The sequence below is a fragment of the Perca flavescens genome, chromosome 10, assembly GCF_004354835.1.
Source record: "Perca flavescens isolate YP-PL-M2 chromosome 10, PFLA_1.0, whole genome shotgun sequence".
NCBI classification, from domain to species: domain Eukaryota; kingdom Metazoa; phylum Chordata; class Actinopteri; order Perciformes; family Percidae; genus Perca; species Perca flavescens.
Window position 1 is genome coordinate 18,675,671 of NC_041340.1, and position 23,571 is coordinate 18,699,241.

At 40.5% G+C, this 23,571-nt stretch overlaps 1 protein-coding gene across 1 annotated transcript; it reads left to right on the plus strand.

Moving 5' to 3' along the window:
* Positions 1-4,752: 4,752 nt before the first annotated feature.
* LOC114562385 (trichohyalin) lies at positions 4,753-17,953 on the plus strand. Its single transcript, XM_028588765.1, has 16 exons — positions 4,753-4,889; positions 5,364-5,505; positions 6,384-7,214; positions 8,222-8,707; positions 8,819-10,249; positions 10,688-10,843; positions 11,260-11,376; positions 11,946-12,068; positions 12,201-12,257; positions 12,352-12,906; positions 14,048-14,266; positions 14,420-15,170; positions 15,966-16,096; positions 16,169-16,222; positions 16,332-16,486; positions 16,844-17,953. Exons 1-15 carry the CDS (start codon positions 4,753-4,755, stop codon positions 16,473-16,475), a joined length of 5,334 nt encoding a protein of 1,777 aa, XP_028444566.1. The 3' UTR covers positions 16,476-16,486; positions 16,844-17,953.
* The last annotated feature ends 5,618 nt before the right edge of the window (positions 17,954-23,571 follow it).

Below are 23,571 nucleotides of genomic sequence, written 5' to 3' on the forward strand. Positions count from 1 at the left end.
GGGGTTAGTTCAAACATACTGTTAGATTAAAATAAGATCTTTTCTTTTTTAAATATATTGTATTCTTATAATGTCTGATAACTCCTTGTGTTTTTTTTTGTAGAATCTCCGAAATGAGGAGCAGGTGGCGGTGATCCAAGCAGGGACAGTGATCTCACTGTGTGAAAAGGTGAGTGAAAGTGTTTTTACTGGCACTCAGTGGACTCACATTGCCATAACACTTCATTTATTTTGAAAACAGCCAATACATTTGAGTCATTTTTGTTAAGTAAAATATGGATGAAAATAATAGTTATCTTAGCTTCTGAGAAAGCATTAATCCCTCGTCTTTCCTCTTTCGCTCCAATCCTCCCTGTACAGTGGTTGAAGCAGATAGATAGCACAGAGGTTGCCCTTACACAGAAGATGATCGACCTGGAAAATGAGAAGGTGAAACATCTATTTACCATTAGAGTATGCAATACTCTAACATTTTGACTATCTGTTTAAATTTAAGAGGATCATATACCTGACTTTTCACTGTCATATACCCAAAACAAGCTGTTGATCTGTTTTCTGCTGTTTTAATGTCAAAAAGCCTGCCCAAATGTAAAATGTTACCACTCAGTTTTCCTGATTGTACAGTATGTTATGAGCTCTACCATTCAGTTGTGATACCACATCATGTATTATATATTATCACATCTTGTTGCAGGAGCTGTTCAGTAAGCAGAAGGGATTCCTCGAGGAAGAGTTGGACTACAGGAAGCAGGCCTTGGATCAGGCCTACATGGTACGCAGCCTGAAGCAGTATGACCTTGTCCCTTTATATAAAAGTTGGCCAAAGCCTCTCAAACAGACAAAATGCACTCATGTATATAAATTGCAAGAATAACCAAGGTTGTGTACAAGAAATAATGGTTCATGAAAAAGTGAGTGAGTAATGCAGGGGTGCCACATTGCCATTCCAGTGTGACACATAAACATTTGGAACCCCATTAAACATCATGAATGCAACATCCTCCATAAAGATTTGTAAATTTGTTGCATTGTGTTGGGATACTGCATCTTTTACCACTGAAGTCTAAATTCAACAATGTAAGCCTCTGAAATTGTATTTGGCTTCTTGTTTTTTGGCCGATTGCTCTTACATCTTCTGAGGTATCACTGATTAAAAAAAATCACTGATTTACTCTCTAAAATTGTAGAAAATATGAAGATATATTGCCTTTATGAATATCCTGTGTAACTTGGTTCAAGTAGATAACTATCAGAGTTAAAGAAAAATGTTAGACAGAATGGGTTTAATAAGATTTTAATGTTAGATTTTGTTAGCATTAATGATCTTAAAACATTCTTCCCTCCCAATGACCATAGACCATACCCAGGAAACCGAAGTTAACACTTGCGTCACTTTCCACATAGTTCTAACCATTAGATTTGGTCAGTTTTGGGTTTGGTTTGTGTTTATGGTCCCACTTTATATTGTGCTGGTGAAAGCTTGTTTTTTACATGGTAACTTTGCAGGAACAGTCAGGCATCTGTAGGAGACTGAGAATAAAAAGATGGTTTGTGTTGTTAAAGTTACCATGTGAAGGTCAAGCCTAAATAACCCCCAATTTAAAGTGGAACAGTGTTCCTCATATCTGCCATGGTCACAGTGGTGTGTGTGTGTGTGCGTGTGTTTGCGTGAGTATGTGTATCTGTTTGTGTGCGTGCCTCCATGTGTGTGCTTGTGCATGCCTGTGTGTGTGTGTGTGTGTGTGTGTGTTTTGCATGCGCATGTGCACATCCACGTGTGTGTCTGTGTGTGTGTCTGTATATGTGTGTATGTGGCTGGCTGTGCAGAGGATCGAGGAGCTGGAGGCCACGCTGTATAGCGCTCTGCAGCAGGAGCAGCCAGCCTGCCAGGCGGTGGCCGAGTCGCTGACAGACAGGCAGAGGGAGGAGCTGAGGCTAGCTGTGGAGAAGCTGCGGCGTCAGATTCTCCGGCAGAGCCGGCAGTTTGACAGTCAGATCTTACAGGAGCGCATGGAGCTCCTACAGCAGGCCCAGGAGGTAAGGCTTAAAATAAATCGAGTCAGGTTACTGCGTCCCGCCATCCCTCAATCTGACCCCTGGTACCTGTCTGAAATGTCTGACCCCACCAGACCTCTGGTGCTATGAGAAAGATGCAGTATCCCTGTGCGCTGCCCTCACATTAGTTTTACACCCATGGCTCGAACAGTATATGTGATTCATTGAGTACGTCAACAATCACTGCACCTTAAACTTCATCTGAATCAGTTCTACTGTAACATACTAACATTGCTTTTTAATCTCTAACCACAAAACACTTAAAACAATATACTAACTAACTAAATACATCTATGGGAACTACTGATTTGATAATTTATAGATGGATCCAAAAGTCCAGTAAAATTGTTCCCTTTCTAACAGTTGGGCTTTAGTTTACACACTTTCACATTCTCCTGGCTGACTCAGTGGTCTAATAATTAAGACTTAAGCCACTTGTTTTTATGAAAGATTAAGCTGTGTTTGGTTGTAGCATTTAGCATCAGCCCCACCAAAGATTCATTTGGAGCAGATGATATTAAATTAAAAAGCCAGTGTTTTAGTTTTATAATTCCATGTCTGTCCTTTTGTGTTTGCCAATTAATTTGCATCCTCCTTTTTGAACCCTGAACACACTTACAGACACTGTAGCTAGGTAAAAGGGTGAACACTATGTTATTCCGCAGGTTTAAAGTCTCAAAGATGGAGTCACTTCCACTGTTCAATGTTAAAATTGCTCTTCAGTTGCCATGGCAGCTCATTCTTACCCAGCACAGCTACCATGGAGACAGAGGCATCATGGGAAAGAGGCAGTAGGAGTATTTGGAGCATATACAGGAATAGTTGGATCACGGTCTTATTAACAGTTTAACAACCGTTTCTTTTGTTAGATTGTATGAGATCTGGCCAAATGGTCTTAGTTTTATACTAACCTATACCTAACCGCATCTGTCTTTGCCTTGCAGAGAATTAGAGAGCTGGAGACCAGGCTTGACTTGCAAAAGAGACAGATAAAAGAAATAGAGGAAAAGGTACATATTAACATATTTGTTTCTTTCTAAGAAAGCTTTCTGTTGTGGCTGGTGGAGTATGTGTGAACTGTAACGTGACTAGACAAAGATTAGCAAGAGAGAATGTGAAGGAGTTTACATCTACCGTACTCATGATGTGTGTTATTTTATTAACAACTTGACACTCTTTTTCTTCTCTCCCTTTTTTTCACCTGCTTATTAAACCCCTTGTGTTCGTTTTTAGTTTTTGTTCCTATTTTTGTTTTTCTCTTTAGCATTTATTCTTTGGCCTTAATGAAAGTGACCGTGGACCCACATCAGGTAGCACCTTTATTCGCTGTATCATATCAGTTTTTTAACACAGTTATAGTGGTGATGATAACAGCGCTAATGATGCGGGAATCATTTAACAATTTTTCCTTTCTCTTAGGTATTAAGGTGCTGTGGAGGCAAGCGAGGACGGAACAAAACCTAATTGTTTTTTATGCATTTGTAGACAGCTCACAAAAACCCCATGGCCTTTTTGAAAAATGTGCACTTTTGACCCTTACCTGGAATGCAGACATATTTGAAACTATAATAAGTAAACAAATATACACAAGATTAAAGTGAGATTTATTTATAAATAACATATACTATAGTGGTTCTTGGACCTGGAACATAAAAACTCCTCTGTGAGAAGCAAACAAGTGGATTTACTGAGAGAAAACTCTGAATCAGAGGATTTATTAAAGGGAGAAGAGCCACAGCCTCGGTTGAAAGAATGCCCAGTCGCACAATAGAAAAGGAGAGATGGAGGGAGGAGAGGAAGAAGAGCGAAAACACAGTGCTGACGAAGGGGGTGAACAAGCTGAGTGCCAACTGGATATGGAGGCTTCTGGCAAAGTCCAATGTTCCGTGGTGTTTCTAAGGAAACAACAGCAAAACTAAGTTCACAGAGCAGAAGCTGAACTTTGTGGAAGTTCGTTGCTGCATTAAGGAGTTGAAACTACAATCAGTGGAGCGCAAAAAACAGGTTGTTATTTAAGTTTACCTTTGAGAATTTACACCTTTTGTACATGGATTTTTACAACAGCTTATTTAAGTTTGTGCGATTTTTATGTTTTTAGAATACAAAATCTGCAAATTAATACTTTTCTCATTATACAAACGTGAATTGGTTATTCATTGACTTATGTTTTCTTGCTTGTATTTAGTTATGCATTAGCCAGACTTGCTTGCTAGCTTACTTGCTTATTAGGTAGCAATAGTCAGCTACCCATATCTCTTAACGGGTAGTATGAATGGGGAATGATTACAGCGACAAGAAAACTTCGGTGCACATACGAGCACGTGAGTACAAATGTGAACCTATCCTTTGAGCGTTTTGGGTTGGAGGGTTTGTGAGATGTGGTGGGCGGTGCAGGAGGAGACAGGGTGATTAGGAAGCAGGGTAACCTGAGAGATACCTGTGCTCGACAACTTGCTACCAAGCTGTTGACTTGGTGAATAATAGATGACTGTATTTTATGCTTGTGTATCTTTTCCTATGTCTGTTTTTATCTTTGCCAACAGCTGTGGGTTTATGACGGATGTGTAGATACAAACCAAAACAAAACCAGCATCACAAAGAACGTGTAACAGTTTTACTTTTTTTGCTTACTGAACTGAGTAAGTCTGACTCCATCAGTTCCTGTGCCATAGGTACATAGTTGGCACAGGCTGACCAATGGAGGATCACAAGACCTCATCAGACGTGATGAGCACCGGAAGCAGTTCTGTTATCGTGGTAACAAACTCAATGTTAACTGAGCTGGAGCATAGTGCACATTCAACCCTCCACTTTGACAGCTACCTGAGGAACAGGTGAGAGACTGGGGGAGAGGGGATCCAGTGACACACACACACACACACACACACACACACACACACACACACACACACACACACACACACACACACACACACACACACACACACACACACACACACCTACCTGCTACTATATACTCACTTTTGGCCAAGGTGATATCGCATATCACACACACACACACACACACACACACACACACACACACACCTGACTGCACTGCACAATTGCATGCGAGCACGCTGCTACTAACGTCTCCCCTGGAATTAATCGCTGTGGGAGATTTTATTTGCATGTTTTCATCTGTTCTTCTCGCATTGGGAGGTAAAACTGAATCAAATTTGTAAATATTTAGATTGAATTAAAATATTAAGTTATTCAACCTTACAGCTTTATGTCAATGTGCAAACTTGTGTGAACTTATTAAGATGATGTAATGTTAGCTTGTCTGTGTTGTGGTGTGATGTTAGGATCAGAGAGTTAGAGAGGTCAGAGAGGAGCCTGCTGCTACAGCTCTATCAGCTAGCCTCTGCCTCCCACCTCCCCAGCATGCAACACTCCCAGAGGCTGGACCAGAGACTCCACATGCTCAGGGAGGAGGTCAGGACCATGGTGAGTGCTTGGGATCTCAAGCATCAATAGGCACGGGTGTACAAACTGAAGCTGTAAGGGATGTGTGAGTCTTGTAGGTTAACTTTAGTCACACAGGTTTTACCTTCCATAGGTCTGGACTAAATGCCTGTTCAGTGTACAAAGGATATAGACAAAATAATGGACAAGGACCTTCACTCTGGAGTAATTTAATTAAAATTGCAAGCAGTGCTACAAAGGCAAGGTTATGTTAAAATGGATTTTGATATGCAAGTTTAAAGCTAAATGTGACAAATCTTTTTTGTCTGTAGATCAGTCAAAAACATGGCAAAAAGTGACAGATACAACATATATAGTATACGTTTTTTGTCTCTTCTTATGAATTGATAAAGTATTTATCTTATTTTGTTTTTGCCATATAAAGTTTAATTTTGCCTGAAAAAAAAAAGGAAAAACACTTTCCGTTTCCAAGTAAAATTTTCCTTTTCAATTTAAAATTTTGAGACTTTCTGTAATTTTAGGGATAATAATCATATATCTGCATTTAAGTAATTACACTGTGGTGGTTCAATAGATAGATAACTTTATTAATTGCCAGTGGGCAAACTGGTTTGTTTGGTCATGCACAGTAAAATAGACAAAGGTCACAACAAATAACATCTACAGTAAAGACAACTAGTTTTGCAATACTAACACCAACACACAAACGAATCCATATTCTAAGAGGACATTAATGTTCAGGAGACCATCAGGGTTAAAACATGTTGTAAAGCAAGCTTTGAGTAACCGTGTTGGCATAATGAGGATAACTCAGGAGCTGGTTTTCCAGACTTCACTGTTGTATCTCTCTCTTTAATATTTCTCTCCGTCTCAATCCTTCTCTCTTCCCTCCTGTCCAGACCCAGGACAAGGAGCGAGGGGAGCGGGTTTGGAGGGATCGACTGCAGCGCTGTCAGAGGCAGCTGAAGGCCAAAGAGGAGGAGATGAGTCGCCAGTCCCAGTACTTTGAGAATTATAAAACCCAACTCCAGCACAAGCTCAGCCTGGCCCGGGACAGAGAGCAGAGCCTACAGAACCGGATCTACACTTTAGAAAAACAGCTAGTGGACATGACTGTGAGTGCCGCCACTGGCATGGCAACAATCAGTGCAGTCAGATTTACTGCCGAGACTGTAACACACTGGGAAGAACAAGGGAGGCTGCCTCCCATGAGAGGAGAGGGTGAAGGAGAGGAGGAGAAAAAGGAGGAGAGGAGGAGGCAATGGCAGCCAAGTGTGGGAATTGAGAGGGAAGGAGGGCGAGGAGTTGAGAAAGAAATACAGGGGGGGAGAGTTAAAGACCCAAAACAAAACTCAAATGAAGCCAGGCTGCAGGGCTTCATCCTGAGCCTGCAGGAGGATCTCAGGGTGCTGCTGGAGAGAGAGGAGGATGGGATGACAGAGCGGAGGGGACTGGTGGAGCAGCTCCAGGAGGCCCAGGAGAACAGCCACTTCCTAGGCTGCAAGGTGGAGGAGATGAAGGCAGAGGTGCACCAGCTGAAGCTGTCTGAAAACTCCTTGATGGAGGAGGTTGAAGAGCTGAAAGAGGAGAACCACAGACTCCAGCAGAGTCTTACCGACGCATCTAACCAAACATCCACGGTGCCTGAGTTCACATACCTGGGTCCTGGGTCCAGCACTCTCTCCTATACCACTGCCATGGGACTTTCCTCAGTGGGGAGTTCTGGAGAGGTCTGTAAGACATGATTATTATTAGAACTTTTATTTAAATCAGTTAGTCTCATTGAGATCACTACCGGAGTACAGCAAAACAACAAAACAGCCATCTCTAAAAAGTTCCAAAATTAAAGTTTGAACTCATCCAATGTGATGAGACTTTATAGTTTTAATGTCATATTTAGTTCAAAGTACTGGAAGGCAGTCTTCTCATGTTCAGTATTTATTTGTGGGGTATCTAGATTCAGCTAGTCCTGATCTTCATCTGATGATCTGTTGTTTTAATCGGAGAAGAGATGTGATATGCTGAGGTAGCTTTAGTAGGAGACATGTATTAACAAACATGCTAGTGTGTATAGCTCAGCTTCTTGTTGCTAGTGAGGACCAGCCTACTTTTTCACACAATACACAGTGATGAATACAATATTTATCTCCTATAATAATATGCAGGGCACAGAGGTGAATGACATAAAGGTGGAATGATTAGCGTGAGAGTACAGGATATCTCACAAGCACAATTCAAAAACAGACATGATGGTTGACTGCACAATGGGTGTCCTGTTCTCAAGAGACAAACATGCTCTATCGTGATATTAGAAAGACATTTTCTATTGTCAGATCTTTCCACATGTCATTTAAAAGTAAAACTGCTACTGTATCTAACCAACTTCACATATTTTTATAATACTGCCGTGTATATATTTATGTATGTCCATAAATATTAAATCTGTTGTTATTTTTGGCTTAATGTAAATTCCTTCTGGTTATTTCATGAGAAGGTATTACAGCATGAAAAGGGTGAATGCTCCCGGAGAGAGAACGCTCTGTTGCGAGGATTTAGGGTTACATAACCACCACCTCTATTGTAAATGCTTATACAGGTGTATCCAAATACCAATATTTCACTATAGTTGACTGAGAGACATGCATTTGGATTATGGAATATTATTAAGTGTTTTGTCATTTTAATTTTTACATTCATGATTCACAACTTTTGACCCACAACTGTGATCCCTGTGTAGGAACATCTTATGTCGGCTGAGGGAACAGGCCAGCCTCATTCCTCTGCAGTTCCACCTGTTCACCACCAGGCCACAGCAGAGATCATGCAGAATAACACAGAGGATTACTCCTCATCTGCCAAATCAGAAACTCCATCTAAAATCTTTCGCCACCTCGGTTCCAAAACCAACCCAAGCCTCCAGTCACTCTCCCTTACTACAGAGACACTAGATGAGTTTAAACTGGGGACCTGGTGCTCCAAAGGGATGGTAAACCTGGAGGAAAGCCCTAGTGAGGAATCTGATGCCCTTAGGGACGCCTACAGGAGCTTGGGGTTGGGGGAGGATCTTGAAGCACTTCAAGATCAACGTGACCGGCTGGAGGTCTCTCTGGAGCACATACAGGAGCAGCTGCAGAGGATGGCTCAAGAGAATACACAACTGAAATTACAACTCAGGAAAGAGGAACAAGAAGCAGAGGCGGAGCAGGGGTCTTCAAGAGAAAAGGTATGTCACAGGGGTTGCATTGTTCCCAAATTTCTTATACAGCTGAAATGACCAACTTACAGTTACACACTATTCCAGTAAATGACAAATTGTATCTCTTTGCATACTCAGATTAGCCTACTACCCACCAGTGTTGGAGCTGAAGATAACACCATTCTCGCCTTCGCCCAGGACGATCTCGTCCAGGCCCTGAATCGGGAGAACCGGGCCTTGGCAGACCGGATCCAGGAGCTTCTGGCTCACATTGAGCTCAGAGATGAGGAGCTCAAGAGGAAGCAAACACAGCTGAGGGAGCATATCTCCGAGCTGGAGGCAGACAGAGTCAGGCTGGAGCAGGACAACCAGGAACAAGAGTGTTTGATTACTGAACTCAACAAGAAGACTGAGGATGATCTTAATACCATCATGGAGCTACAGCAAAGGTTACTGGAGAGTGAACAGCGTACGGAGGAATCACAGGTTGGCAAGGAACTTGGTGGATTTCAATTGAAAAGTGAATCTACAGCTGCAATATTAGGACATTTTCAACAGAAGAACCTAGAAGAATATGGGGACAGTTTGGTGGAAAGTGGGCTAAAAGAGGAAGAACCACAGTTGGTGTCCAGTCAACAACCAGACGATTTGAGTGCAGCTTCTGCACTTGGTTCTCAAAATGTTAATCACTATGATCCGTTGCAGAATAGCCTGCAAAGCAGTCTGCATGTTAGTTCACTGACTGATCAAGTGGGCCAGCTGACCAAGTCTGTCCAGAGTCTCAAAACCGAAGAAGAGGAACTGTCAGGCTGCATAAAGGCTCTCAGGGAGCAGCAGAGAGAAGTAGCTCTTTCAGTCCAAACACAGACAGAAGTGAAACAGCAGTTAACCCGGGCAGTTTGGGGACTGAAAGAGGAGAAAGACAGTATCTCTCAGTCTCTGGCTGGTCTCAAACAAGAGAGAGAGCAGCTTACCAGGACAGTCCGTGGGCTTAAGGATGAGAGAGACCAGTTTAAACGATCTATGGGTAGCCTGAAAGAGGAGACAGAGTCTTTATCTGGTCTCGAAAGAGAGAAAGAGAAACTGTTAGAATCTCTCTCAAGTGGAAAAGAAGAGAGAGATCAAATCATGCAGTCACTGCACCGTTTACAGAAAGAGAGTGACCAGTTAAGCCAGATGGTGATCCTTTTGAAACAAGAGAGGGACAAACTAACTGATTCCCTTAAGTGTCTGAAGGAACAGAGAGACAAGGAACCTTCACAAGAAGACCGGGACAAGTTAGTAAAATCAGTTAGCAGTTTGAGAGAAGATGAAGAACGAATTGAACATTCAATCAGTTGTTTGAAACAGGAAGAAAAGCAGATAAAGCTGTTACTTCAAGGCTTAAGAGAGGAAAGAAACAGCCTCCCCGTGGCTCTGCCCAGCCAAACACAAACAGAGGGGAGGAATCAGAAGCAGCATCTGCTGAATCCAAACAGTGCTGTTACCACAAAGAAGACTGAGACTCTTGATGGAACAGGAGCTGCACAAAGATCTCTGACTCATGACCACAGGGAAAGCTCTGCACAGGTATTAAGAGTGGTGTGATTAATGCATGTATGCATTACATTAGTGTCACTTTTAAATATCCTTTAAGCAATGTGGTTCATCGTGTATCATTATGTTGGATCACTTTGTACTTATGCAACACGGATGGACTACAGGAGCAAAGTGATCTGATAAGGGAGATTGAAGATTTGGGAGCAGAACTAAAGATGTAACGAGACAAACTTGACCAGAGCAACGTAGATGCGAGTTTACACATAAACATTAACCATTTGTGGACATTTGTTATAAATGAAGAGAATATTTACTTGAGACACAAGAATACTAGTTAGACCAAACAACCCTGACTCAAAGTCCACTCACAAGCTTTAGGGGATAGAGAACTCAGTAGAACTTGAGATGGGATTGGAGATTTCACTACGTAACTTAATGTGTTCGTGTTTATGTTTGTGGCATGTTCAGACCAAGAGGCTGCACAGTGAATTGTGTCAATCAGAAGTCAGGAGGGAGGAGGCAGAGAGAAAGTCAGCCCAAGCAGCTGAGAAGGTGGTGAGGCTGACAGATGTAGCCAATCAAATGGAAGAAACCAGAAAGGAAAATGACAGCCTCATAACGCAGGTATTTAACCAAATAGACATTACAAAAATGCCAAATCCCTCACTCTGACATCTCTCCATTAGTGCATGTATAGGTTCTGAGCATGTGTGTGTAATTCAGACCTGTGTGTAATAACAATCGAGTGAAAACATTGGAATTTCCCCTTGCGGGATTAATAAAGTATAAATTATTATTATTATTATTATTATTATTATTATTATTATAAGCAAAAAAACAAAAAACACAACATGCACACATTACATATACACACATAGAGTTAAAGCTCTAAATATGCCGCATATTTCGGACTCCCTGTTGTTTTTGGTATTGCTTTTCACCAACTTTACCTCCAGGTGTACACCCAAAGTAATGCATTGTTATTTGTGTCTGTCTCTTATTTATTTGTTAGACCTAACCGGTGTTTATGTCTGCCGCAGGTGAAGGAGCTGCAGAGCAAACTGACAGGCCTGGTCAGGGAGAAGACTGATGCTTTGTCACTCAAGGCACAAATAGAGGAGCAATACAACATCCTTACAGCTCAGCTCAAGGCTAAGGTAAGGAAAGACAGAATATCTTTCTTTTTCATTTGATTACATTACATTATATGTCATTTAGCTGACGCTTTTATCCAAAGCGACTTACAATATATATGTCAGAGGTCGCACGCCTCTGGAGCAACTAGGGGTTAAGTGTCTTGCTCAGGGACACATTGGTTGATGTATTGCAGTGGGAATAGAACCCGGATCTCCCACACCAAAGGCATGTGTCATATCCACTGCGCCATCACCACTATTTACCATAGATTAGCTCTAAGTGCCTGTACTGTATATACAACGGTTACAAATTTGATTCTTGAATCTGAACAAAGACTATGTAAAACATGTGTGGCACAAAAGCTGGTCCAATGTGTTCCTCCTGTTTTAATAGAAATGTATAGAAAAGTCTATGGAAACCTCAAATTCATCTTCGAAATCAACCTTGCAAGACTCAATTTTAATCAGCAGCATGTTTAAGTGTTGATGCTTCAAACATACAACACATCCACTGTAGTGCAGACAGACCAGATTGTAACTCTGTGTGTGTGTGTGTGTGTGTGTGTGTGTGTCCACGTCCACATCCACAGACGGTGGCTCTAGAGGAGCTCAACTCAGAGTATATTGCTCTAAAACGAGGGCAGAGCAGCAAGGATGATCTGAGTGCTGTTCTCATCTTACTCAGGACACGTTACAACGACATCAGAGCTAAGGTGGCAACAGTCAGTTGTGGCTTTGCACTCAAAGCAGTTAGTTGTGTGTTATGTGCTGATGAGTTGTTATCTGTATCTTGTAAACAGTAGTTATCATGTGTGTTTTTTTTATTTGTTTTGTTTGTACTGTAGTATGATGCACTCCTGAAAAAGAGGAGCCAGACGGATCTGGAAATAGCTCCTTTAAAGGTGAGGAAAGAGAGATACAGCTTTTATTGTCATGTGTCAATACCTCTGTTGAAACTGCTCTGAGCTGTTGAGTTTGACTGACATCCAATAACAGGCCAAGCTGTCTTGCCTGGTGGCGAAGTGTCAGGAGAGGAACAGCTTGTTGGTTCAGATGATGAAGGCCATGCACAGACGAGGCTGTGTGGACTCTACACTCACGCAGCAGGTTGAGCAGCTGCTCAGTGACGCTGCTCTGCAGGACTACACTGCAGCGTTCACACCAGGGAGCAGCGGGAAGACCCAGGATTACGGCACTGGGTTTACACCAGGATTTATTTCCAAATTCCAAGACTACGCTAGTGGATTCACACCTGATCAGACCTGCTCTACTATATCCCCACTTGTAAATCAGCAACACCAAAATGGACTCACTTCTGAATCTGGGGTAAACTGTAGAGAACTAAAAAGTGATAAACACACATCTTTAATCACAGCTAAATCCACAACAAATCGTGAAGACTGCAGTAGTGAAGTCACTCATGCACCAACAGGACCACTAAAGAAAAACTCACCTGTGCCAACCTCAGCAGTGGATGAGCATGCCCGTGTCCAAGCGACACCATCACCTGTTCCAGCACTGAAAGAGCGCTTCATCAACAATACAGCACAGGTGGGAAATTACATACTCATTTATGTTCAAGTATGTTTTCATTTTCAAAGCTTGTTTCATTTCTTGGGCTAGCATTTTAACAGCAATACACCATAACTGCATTCATTTTGTCAGGACAATCACTTCTGACATCTTTATTATTTTAAGTACAGCAAAAATCTTTGACTGTCCAAATATTTTTATTGAGCATGTTAATATGCACACAGTGAATGTGAACCAGAATGTAAAATGCTCTCTTTCGTTTTCTAGAACATATAAAGAACAGAAGTAATATCTAAACATTAGCTAAATAATTAGAAACAAAATATAGAAAATACACTCCTCCTGCCACTATGTGGCATCAGAAAATATATATATATATATATATATATATATATATATATATATATATATATATATATATATATATATATATATATATATATATATATATATATATTGATGCCATATATATATATATATATATATATATATATATATATATATATATATATATATATATTTGCTTTGTGGTAGTTTGTATTCACTCTGTATCTGCACAAAAGAAGCAAAGGTGCCCCCTCGATGTACAGATCTCCTATTGTATGGACGCCCGCCTTTTTTCAGTTTAAAAGTATTATCTAAATTTGCTGATGCAAAGGAAGAGTTTCTAACAATAGGTAGAGCATAGAATATGGGCTTCAGATTAAAATGTGATTTTAATTTGTTTCCAAATGCGCAGGATATTGTGAACTACTACATTACAATTCAAAAATCTTTGACCAAAGTAGCAAACATCCTGTTTGCACCTGGGTTTATGGGAAATGTGGTCCTAATTAAAGCACTGGCATTTTATGATAAATTCTCAATTTTTCAAGTATGTCTTAAAACAGTGATCAGATGCCAACATTGAAACAGGTTTTGCTTGCTGTAATCATTCCCCTTGTTCATAAGCAAAAATGTTTCTATGTACATGTGAGCACGAAGCTGCCGTAGAGTAATTTCTTTTCTGTCATCTTTACAAGTTATCACAGTTAATTTGACATTAACATATCAGTGTTTAAAAATGTTAGACATCAATTGTTTGCACTTTAAATTGAATTGGGAGAAACACTATATGCACACTGAAGCAGTGATATGCCTTTTCTTGATCCCACCACAGCTGTCTGCCTCAGCCAGTGGACCAGAGAAATTTGGATTTCATCACCAGGATAGGAAAGGGAAGTCCTCCCCTGATCCGCCCAGTTCGACTCGATCCTCACTGAGTCCGACTCCTCGCTCCTCCAGCACACCTGTCAGTCCGAGCAGGAGGCTCAGTAGTCCTGAGAAGATCATCAATCTACAAGAGCAACTGCAGAAGACTCTAATGAGCAGCTATCAGGTACACTGAAGCGCATTTTTAACATTTGTCATTACACAGACGCAGCTTAGTATGTAAGTCTCACCAGACGTGAAGATGTATGCACACAAGGTTACATTTAGCCAGATTTTATGTTTGTATGCGTCTAATAAATGTTTTTCTCTTCATTTCAAGGATCCAGTGAACAGAGGAAGAGGACAGCAGCCCAGGAGAAGTCTCTCATTTTCAGCTCCTGCAGACCTGAGACCAGCCTCTCAGACAAAGAAGCAGGGCCTCGGTTCCAATATACCACATATCAACTCTCTCCCAGTCTCTGCTGCTGCGAGCCAAGCTAAGCACACTCCAGCAGCAATGACCACAAATAAGTCAACAACACTTTTTAATGCAGTCGCCTCTAGATCTGCTAATGTTGCATTCAGTCCCAACATGTTTACTAACCAACACTTTAAAGCAGATACATCTAAAGCTACAATATCTGCTCTTTCTAGCGCTTCTAACTTTCCTTTTGCCACTATGGCGCCTTGCAAAGCCAAATCCACCTCAAGCAGTCACATTAATGTAACAACATCCCCAAAACTGACACTGAAAACAACTGCTATCCCTGACATATCTGATGCTAAACATACAGCTTCTACTCCTCTAACTCTGAGGACCACTACCTTTGACTCTGGTGTCTTAATATGTTCTGACACTGATCCGAAAACCACTGCCTCAGACACAACTGCCCCTAACATATCAACTTACTCCGAGGCTAATTGTTCGAACATGCTTTCTAAAACGGATGGTGCTGCCCCAGCATTTCATGGACTTGTATTTGCTGCATCCTGCACTCAACCTGCTCATTGTTCTCCTGAGAGATCCAACAAGTCAGCCAGAAAGTCCACTGCTGCTCTAGAAAAGACCAAGACTGCAAGACCCAAACCAGGTAATGCACATATTCAATATTCAAGATTATTTACACAAAGGCAGAACACACCATTACTAAAAGTCCTGGTAGAAGAAATTCTTGTTTTTATAAAAAGTTGAAATGCCTTTATTGATTTGACAATAAAACAGCATTTGCTGAAACTTTGCACATGTATGAGTTATATCTTCGGTGCACAATATTGCAGTTTACGATTGTGGAATATTACTTTTTGCTTGTACACACCTGCAATGTGATTATACCCAGTTTAGATACTGTATGGACCATTCTCTGTTTCTGTCTCTTGCATTTGAAATGTTGTATAAAATGCCAGCACAAATTCGGGCAGTTTGATGTTGTCCTCTTTATTACACACATACAGTAAGACACTGGAGTACATGACTAAACATTTAATAAACCGCTTGGCTTCATTAGCAAGCTCTTTTTTCTTTGTTGGTATGATTTATTTGTGGGATTTTGAGCATAACAGGTACATATTACATCTCATCCATGAAGTGAAATTAATACAAAGATTCATTCTGTGAAACAAGGTACTAACAAAGAGACGGTTTACCCCCCAACAAACCACCCCCCACCCCCATTCCCTCCCTTTTCATTAGTAAATTCAGTATACAGTGAGTCCTGTTATATTATTTTATTATGGTATAATTTTAAAGTTAAGATAGATAGATAGATAGATAGATAGATAGATAGATTAGAGTGCCTTGTATTGTACCCTGTGTTTACAGTATTACAAGCATTGTACAAGCAAGAGAGGGTAATGTGCTTGATCTTTCTTTGTCTGATCACCTCCAGAGGCTCCAGCTGAGGTTCGCTCTGTTGAGGTCATCAAAACAGTGGGCCAGAGCAGCCTCATGATTGGCTGGGAGAGGCCGCCACTCGACGAGCTGGGCTGCAGCAACGGCACATTTGTCTATGGATACAGGGTAGGCAGAGCGAACTACATGGACTTTATTATTAGTTTGTTCTTGTACTTATTATTTCTTGTCACCTCTCAGGTGTTTGTCGATGGGGACTTCCACAAATCGGTCATGAGCTCAGCGTGCACCAAGGTATCGCTCTCTTTAAAAGCTGTGCATTATTGTGTCCTGTTATCACTCTAAAAAATTAAACGTGTTAACAGAAATTCATGTACTGCATACTTGGTTTCTCTTTCTACAGTGCATTCTGGAGAATGTCGATCTGAGTGTCCCAGTCCACATCAGTGTCCAAACGCTGGGCTCTAATGGTCTCAGTTCAAACTTTGTCCACACCATGTACAGGACTTCAGTCAGAACAGAACACCACTGCCTCTCTGTGTCCTGACTACAACAAAGGTAATGTTCGCAAAGGTCAACAAGGAAGTATTTGCAAAGGTAGTTCTCAAGCTGTGGGTGGAGATACTCAGAAGAGGGGCGACATGTGACATAGGAAAGGGAGCCAAATCTGAATGGCTGGCGGAATGTCATGTTTCCTGATCTAGGCAGCTCACACAAAATTGACGGGTTTTTCTTATATCACAGATTATGGGTTGGTAGGCACTCTAGATACACAAATGTGTGTGCACAGGCACTGAAAATTGAGTTTTTCATGATGTGTCCTCTTTAATGATACATTTTCATACCAACACTATTCATTCTCCTCTGTTCTGTGTGATAATCTATTTTTCCCTTTGTCCTGTGTCCGCCCTTCAGTGCACAGCCATCTATAGCTGCAGCTCTCTGAGGGGCCGTCCTAACCTCCACCTCAGCAGACAGCGAGGGAGATACACCGTCACACTGCTGGGATACCCTCAGGCTCAGGTCAACCAATCAGAGAAATCTCACGTTGTCTCACTTCATACTTTATTTACACATAGTGACCAGTGGCTGGCCGCTATACCTCAAAACAATGTCATACAAAATAAGACCCTTGTTTTTGCGCTGAGAGTTAATCTGCATTTAAAAGCAGGTGAAAATTGCTTGATCCTTGTTGGAAGAACATCCTGATTCAGAGTCCCACCCGCTGGATTCACCTTTTGAATGGTTTGGGATGTTGTGACTGCCAGGTGAAAGGCCAGAGTGGCTGCCAATCAAACAAATCCTGACAAACTGATAACAAAAGTCAATCACATTGTCAAAAGCTGCGTGTGACACCAACATTTGCTAACATTGTTAGAAAGAAAATGTTGGTGGGACGTCTGCATCTGCTGCACATTTTAACACTGTGTTTAACACCGAGAGATCATGTGTCATGTTGCTTCATCGGAGATCCCCGCTGCTGCCTCTCTGGATTCTGGGACATTGAGAGCTGGCTAAAGGGACTCTTACTGTATCAAAAGCCTTTTTTAAAGCAACACATGCTGTAAAATGTGCCGAAGCAACATTGTACCCGCAGGTCATCTTACTTGATTTTTTTACACATGAAGCCAAATATGAGAAAAAAAATGATGCACTCCAAAGACTTATGTTTCCTTCTCCTCACAGGTCTATGGGATTACTTCAAACACAGGTTTATTTAAGTTATGAAATTTGCACACAGTCGTTACTGATATCTAGAAGATTAAATAAAAAAAAATGAGATTGTCACTGATATTTTTTTGTAAAGAATATTATAAAAAATATGTACATGTACCACAAACTGTATGTCTTTTTGTCGGAGTGACACTTTTTTTCATACCTAATAGATGTCATGTTTGCACGCTCCTATTGTTTAATACAATGTTCACAACACATATGATGTTCTTTTGCTACTTTACTGGATGTACGGGTGTGGAGTGATCATGGTGCAGCAAAAGTATTTTTCTATCAGTAACAGAAAATATTGATTCCTTACGACTGTACAGAGAATAAATGTTTATATAATATTAACTGTCATTCCAGTGTCTGTGTGTGTGTGTGTGTGTGTATGTAAACTGATACAAGAGGTGAAAACATCCGTTTTGGTTCACGGATTTTTGTGAAAATCAGAGTAGAATCAATAGAGTTGAGATTTGGCAATAGGATTAATGTGTTGCTGTCCAGAAAAACAAACAAACATGCATCTCGCAATTTGGTGATTAAGAATTTTTCCAATAAACTGAAGTGTTTATTTTTGGGCTTCTTAAGCTAAATAAACCATTTTAACCCCATTCGATTATGTGAAAAATGCATTGTCACAAAGCTGAAAATGTGTCTTATCTCATGAAAAGTTGATGTTTGGAGATGTATGGTTTTCATATGACCGGGACAATACATTTGTCTAATTAAACTTGCTGTGTAGTGTAGATTATTAAATATGAAACTCTTAACTTTACTTCTGACTATTCAACCTTAACACTTCCCACTAATGAACACTAGATGGCAGGTGTGTGTGTGTGTGTGTGTGTGTGTGTGTGTGTGTGTGTGTGTGTGTGTGTGTGTGTGTGTGTGTGTGTGTGTGTGTGTGTGTGTGTGTGTGTGTGTGTGTGTGTGTGTGTGTGTGTGTGTGTGTGTGTGTGTCTGTGTGTGTGTGTGTGTGTGTCTGTGTGTGTGTGTGTGTGTGTGTGTGTGTGTGTGTCTGTGTGTGTGTGTGTGTGTCTGTGTGTGTGTCTGTGTGTGTGTCTGTGTGTGTCTGTGTGTGTCTGTGTCTGTGAGAACTCAGTCACTTTATCTGAAAGGTGCTTTTACCAGAGCAGAGAGATACAAAGACATGCTCAAGTAGTCTAAAACATCTTAGTGTCTGCTCTCCCATTCAACACAAACCAGGCACAACACCAAAAACCTAAGTGAGAGAAGAAGAAGTATCCGCAGCTATTTTAAAAAAAAGAAAAAGAAAAAGGAGCTTAATAATCACCTGCTTGTCTCATCCACTTTGGGAATTCCTCTGAGAACGTCATTGCTCATGCTCAGCAGCTCTTCTTGCTCTTTTCCTTTCTTACTCTCAGTATACTCTGTATGAACATCACACACAACAAAAACGTCTCATACAGATGAACCAAAAGATTTTAAAATAAAAGTTAGACGTCTTATCCCTTATGTTTCTACACCATGTCAGTTTATTGCAGTGTTGGAAAGTAAATAAGTAGTATCTCGAGTACTGTACTTAAGTACAAATTTGAGATACTAGTTGTGATTTACATTTTATTGCACTTTATACTTCAACTCCTATACAATTCAGAGGAATATCTTGCAATTTCTTCCGCTATATTTATTTGACAGCTTCACAAAATATGATGCAGTTCTAGATTAAACTACCTGACATGTAAAATAGTTCAAATTAGCTCCACTTGGACCACGTACAACACTAAAATGCTACTGACACATTAATGCATCAGTATTAATTATCCAATAATATTTTAAATAATACACACAAGGGCCATTTTTCTGCATTATGAGTACTTTTGCTTGGTAAAAATACTTAAGTACTTTTACTTAAGTGATTTTTTTATTACAGGTCTTATACTTGTAATGGAGTATTTTTATATTGCAGTAGTGCTACTTTTACTTAAGTAAAGTATTTTAATACATACTTCACCATGCATGTATGAACATCACAGAAACAACAAAAAATATCAAACTGGAGATCTGTAAAGGAAGCCCGATAGTGTATTTACCTATTCTATTAATTATATTGTATATTATACAGTATACATAAAACATTTTTAAATTTGTAGTTGCGTATTTATTTTCCGTACAACAGTTGTCCAAATCCTACATAAGTTGACCTCATTTATGCAAAAGAATGGGGTGCATTTTTTGCTGCATTGCATGTTGGCTCTTTTACACCTGTCATATACCTGCTGGGTTTAGTCTCGCTTTGCCAGACCCTTCTAGTGGGTCCTGCACTGCACCAACTAAAGAAGCTGCAATAAAAACTGCAGTGCAGTTGCTTGACACAACCAGCCCCTGAATCAGCCTACAAAAAGCTCAGCTGGACCCACGGGACTCTCATTACACTCTCCTTCATTATTAACACACAATCCAACATATAGGATACCATATAGGATATGGAGCTTTGACTCTACCCATGTAGGCCAACATTGGAGTTACAGTAGAGAGTTATAGAGGAGATGGGAGGAAAACAGGAGCTGTAGTTAAAAGTAAGTGTGCATGCATGACTTGTCAGGGGGGTGTCAATGACAGATGGGCTCAAGCTTCCTGTGAGAATATTCTGCTGTGACGTTTAAAGACACTTCTGGAGCTTTCTGTGGCTGTGTGTGTGTGTGTGTGTGTGTGTGTGTGTGTGTGTGTGCTCTGCATATGTGGCTGAGAGTTTATTAGCACTTCAGGGGATATCTCCCTCTTGCAGGAGAGTGTGTGTGTGTGTGTGTGTGTGTGTGTGTGTGTGTGTGTGTGTGTGTGTGTGTGTGTGTGTGTGGTGTGTGTCATTAGCAGGGTGGGGTAGGGGGGGCAGATAAGAAAGAGGAGAGGGAGCGATGGTGTGGTGAGTTTTTAATTTCATCCAGAGGGGACGTTGTCACTCCATCATGCCACAGACACCCTGAGCGTCCTGGGCTCAAGTGGGGTGGCGATCTGAAGTCGACTTCCGGACCTCCAGGGCAATGTTTGCTGCTCACACCCACAGATAAACTCTAAAAGTGGGTTTCTCCCGCTGCTGTGTCTGGGCAGATGGGTCTTGATGCTGGAAGGTTTTGTTTTGGTGTGTTGAGTTGGCATACAGCAGTGTTGTGGTTGTTATTCTGTTGTGTGTAGTGAATGCTGGAACTTGCATGGATATTGTCACATTACACAAACACATTATGACACAAAAAATGTCATCAAAAGACAATTACCAACCGCCGAGCACTTATGCTTTTTGTATGTGAACAGATGCCATTTTGTATCCCGTCTTTCTCTCCTCGGTGTTAAGATGCCTCTTTTATTCTCACCATTTCTGTGTCTGTTGTTGTGGCCGTATCAGTCCATCTCAGTGCCTGTTATATTTAGAGGCAAAGCACTATCAGAGCTTACAGCTGGCCGCCAGTGATTCAATTCTGACAGATCTACAGCGTTCAAAGCAATCTCCTCTCTTTTTGTCTTGCTCATTTTTTCTGCCCATTTCCACCCTCCCCCCCCCTTCTGTTTTTCTCTCACTGTCCTCTGTTCTTTTCACTCTGTCTCTTCTTCTCGTCCTCTTCTTCTATACTTTCACCTTCATACTTCAAGCCAGTCTTCCTTGTTTGCATCGTTTCTTTATACACCTTAATCTCTCTATTTCAACTCATAGACTTCATCTTTACCATTTTCTCACCCAAGTATTTTATATTACTGCCTTTTTTCTCTTTTATTTGCCCCATTTTTCCAGTTCAATTTGAAGGGCTTTATTGCCGTCATGAAACTCTATCTCTCCTCCAGCTCCTCTTGTTTCTTCTCTTCTCCACTCTAGTTCTCTTTTAGTTTTCACCACATCTTCATCATCCAAAGTGCCCATCAGGTATTCGCCAGCTCCTACCAGGCCGAGAAACAAAAGCTTTATCACTTTGAGCTAATCCATGTTGAAACAAACATCAAACAGTGCAACTTCTAATTTGGGAAGAGACAAGCAATTAGCTGCTATTACATCCTTGAATCTGTGCGCAAAGGCAACCCAAATCTCATTAATCATGAACAATGGGGGCGGTAATAGAGAAGCATGTTTATGCTAATTCCCCCACACAGTAATCTTCTTCATGCTTAATAGCCAAAACAGCAGTGGCGCCTCAGAAAACAATCCTCCCCCTTATTTTTCTCCGCTCAACCGCTTGACTTGTTTCTATTTCCCCCACCTCTCCTCTTCCTTTGATGTTTTCCTTTCACTCTGCTCTCATGTTGTCTTTATCCCACCTTCCTCTGCTTTCATGAAGTGTGGAACTTCAGAGTCTGCCTAACCATTCCATGGCAAACAACCCAGAGATTGTTTGGGACTTTTACAACCCCCTTGTTTTGGCAGACCCCACAGCTCCTTCCCCTTCTTCTCCATTAATTCTCTCTATTTCTTCTCTTTTTTATGCCTTTCATTTGCATTTATATTGTTTCATTGCTTGCCTCTCTCTCCACCCCATAGTGTCTGTTTAGATATATTTCTTCATTTCTCCTCCTCTTAAATTTGCTGTTATTGCCGTTTTCCCCCCACATTTTGCGTGCTAGCCCTCAGTCCAGTATATGTGATGCAGGACTAAATATAGCCCAGAAGGACATGATAAGATTACGTCTCTGCATCCTCTTTCTCTGTTCTTCTCTCCTCTTTCTTTTCCATTTTTTAGTCACAGTATTTATCTTGAGTTATGTGTAGATTGATTAGAGGCCTGGTAAAGGTCAACAACATGTGGTGCATTACAAGATCTGTCAAATACAACTTGATACATTGATTGGCAGTCCTGTTGTCTGGCTGGAGGTATATTAACGAGCTGAGATTGGGATCAAAGGAATCAATAAAGTAGAGGGTTTAGTGTAGGATTGTAGCAGTGGCAGAGAGTAGCTATGTACATTTACTCAAGTACTGTACGATTCCAGGCTTCCTGTACTTGATTTTTTCCATGTTGTGCAACTTTTCACTCCACAACATTTCTCTCAGCCACAATTATAGTTACTTTGCAGATTTTACACACAAAATATGTGATCACCTTTTAAACTTTCCTTACATTGTAACCTTTTTCCACCACAAACTTAGCTATAAGTCCAAAGCATAAAATACAGGCTCCTATTAGAAATGTACAAATACCTAATCATAATTACACCAAATATTATTATATAGCAGTTCTACTGAAAGTCTATGTATGCCTGTAAATCACACATGTTGATGATTTAAAGACATGAGCAGTTTCAACTGATTTTCTCTGCATGGCTCTACATGCTACTGTATATAAATACAGTTTTATTATTTTAAATTAAACCTGCTCAGTGTTTTCACAGATGAATAGATAGATTCCAGAGGGTTAATGTAATAATAATACTAACCCAGTAGGATGATATATATATTAAAAACACCCTGAAAAGGTGCCATTCTGCCTAATAAATACTTCTACTTCTGGATACTTTAGGTTTATTTTAATTATACTATTTTATGTCTCATAATACTGAGTATAAGAAGTATATAGTAGTATAATAATTCTATTTTGTATTGAGGACAGTATCTTTACATTGCAGTTTTATGTAAATGATCTGAGTACTTCTACTATATTTAATGACCTTACTGTTCCTGGTTATTCTTTAAAAATATTATATATATTATTTCTTTTTTCACTTTATTTATGCAGCAATCAGCTCATATGTGAATAGTATGTCAAATGTTTTTTCCTCTGAACACTTTTAAAAAAAGAAATTATTTGTGAATGTATTTAGTCATAAGTATATGACTTTAAATAGTCATAAATAGACACACAGCTAATTTTTCAACTGATGAAGAGTATTTATGTGTAATAAGGAATGTGGGAGGGGTTGAAGGAGGAGGCTATGTGTGTGTGTTTGTGTGTGTGTGTGTGTGTGTGTGTGTGTGTGTTTGTGTG

What these genes read in the sequence shown, in the direction of transcription:
- LOC114562385 (XM_028588765.1), top strand. Translation starts at nt 4,753, where the DNA reads ATGGAGGATCACAAGACCTCATCAGACGTGATGAGCACCGGAAGCAGT. An exon ending in CAGTGGGGAGTTCTGGAGAG is followed by an intron (nt 7,215 to 8,221) that starts GTCTGTAAGACA and finishes ATCCCTGTGTAG; the next exon opens with GAACATCTTATGTCGGCTGA. An exon ending in ACAACGACATCAGAGCTAAG is followed by an intron (nt 12,069 to 12,200) that starts GTGGCAACAGTC and finishes TTTGTACTGTAG; the next exon opens with TATGATGCACTCCTGAAAAA.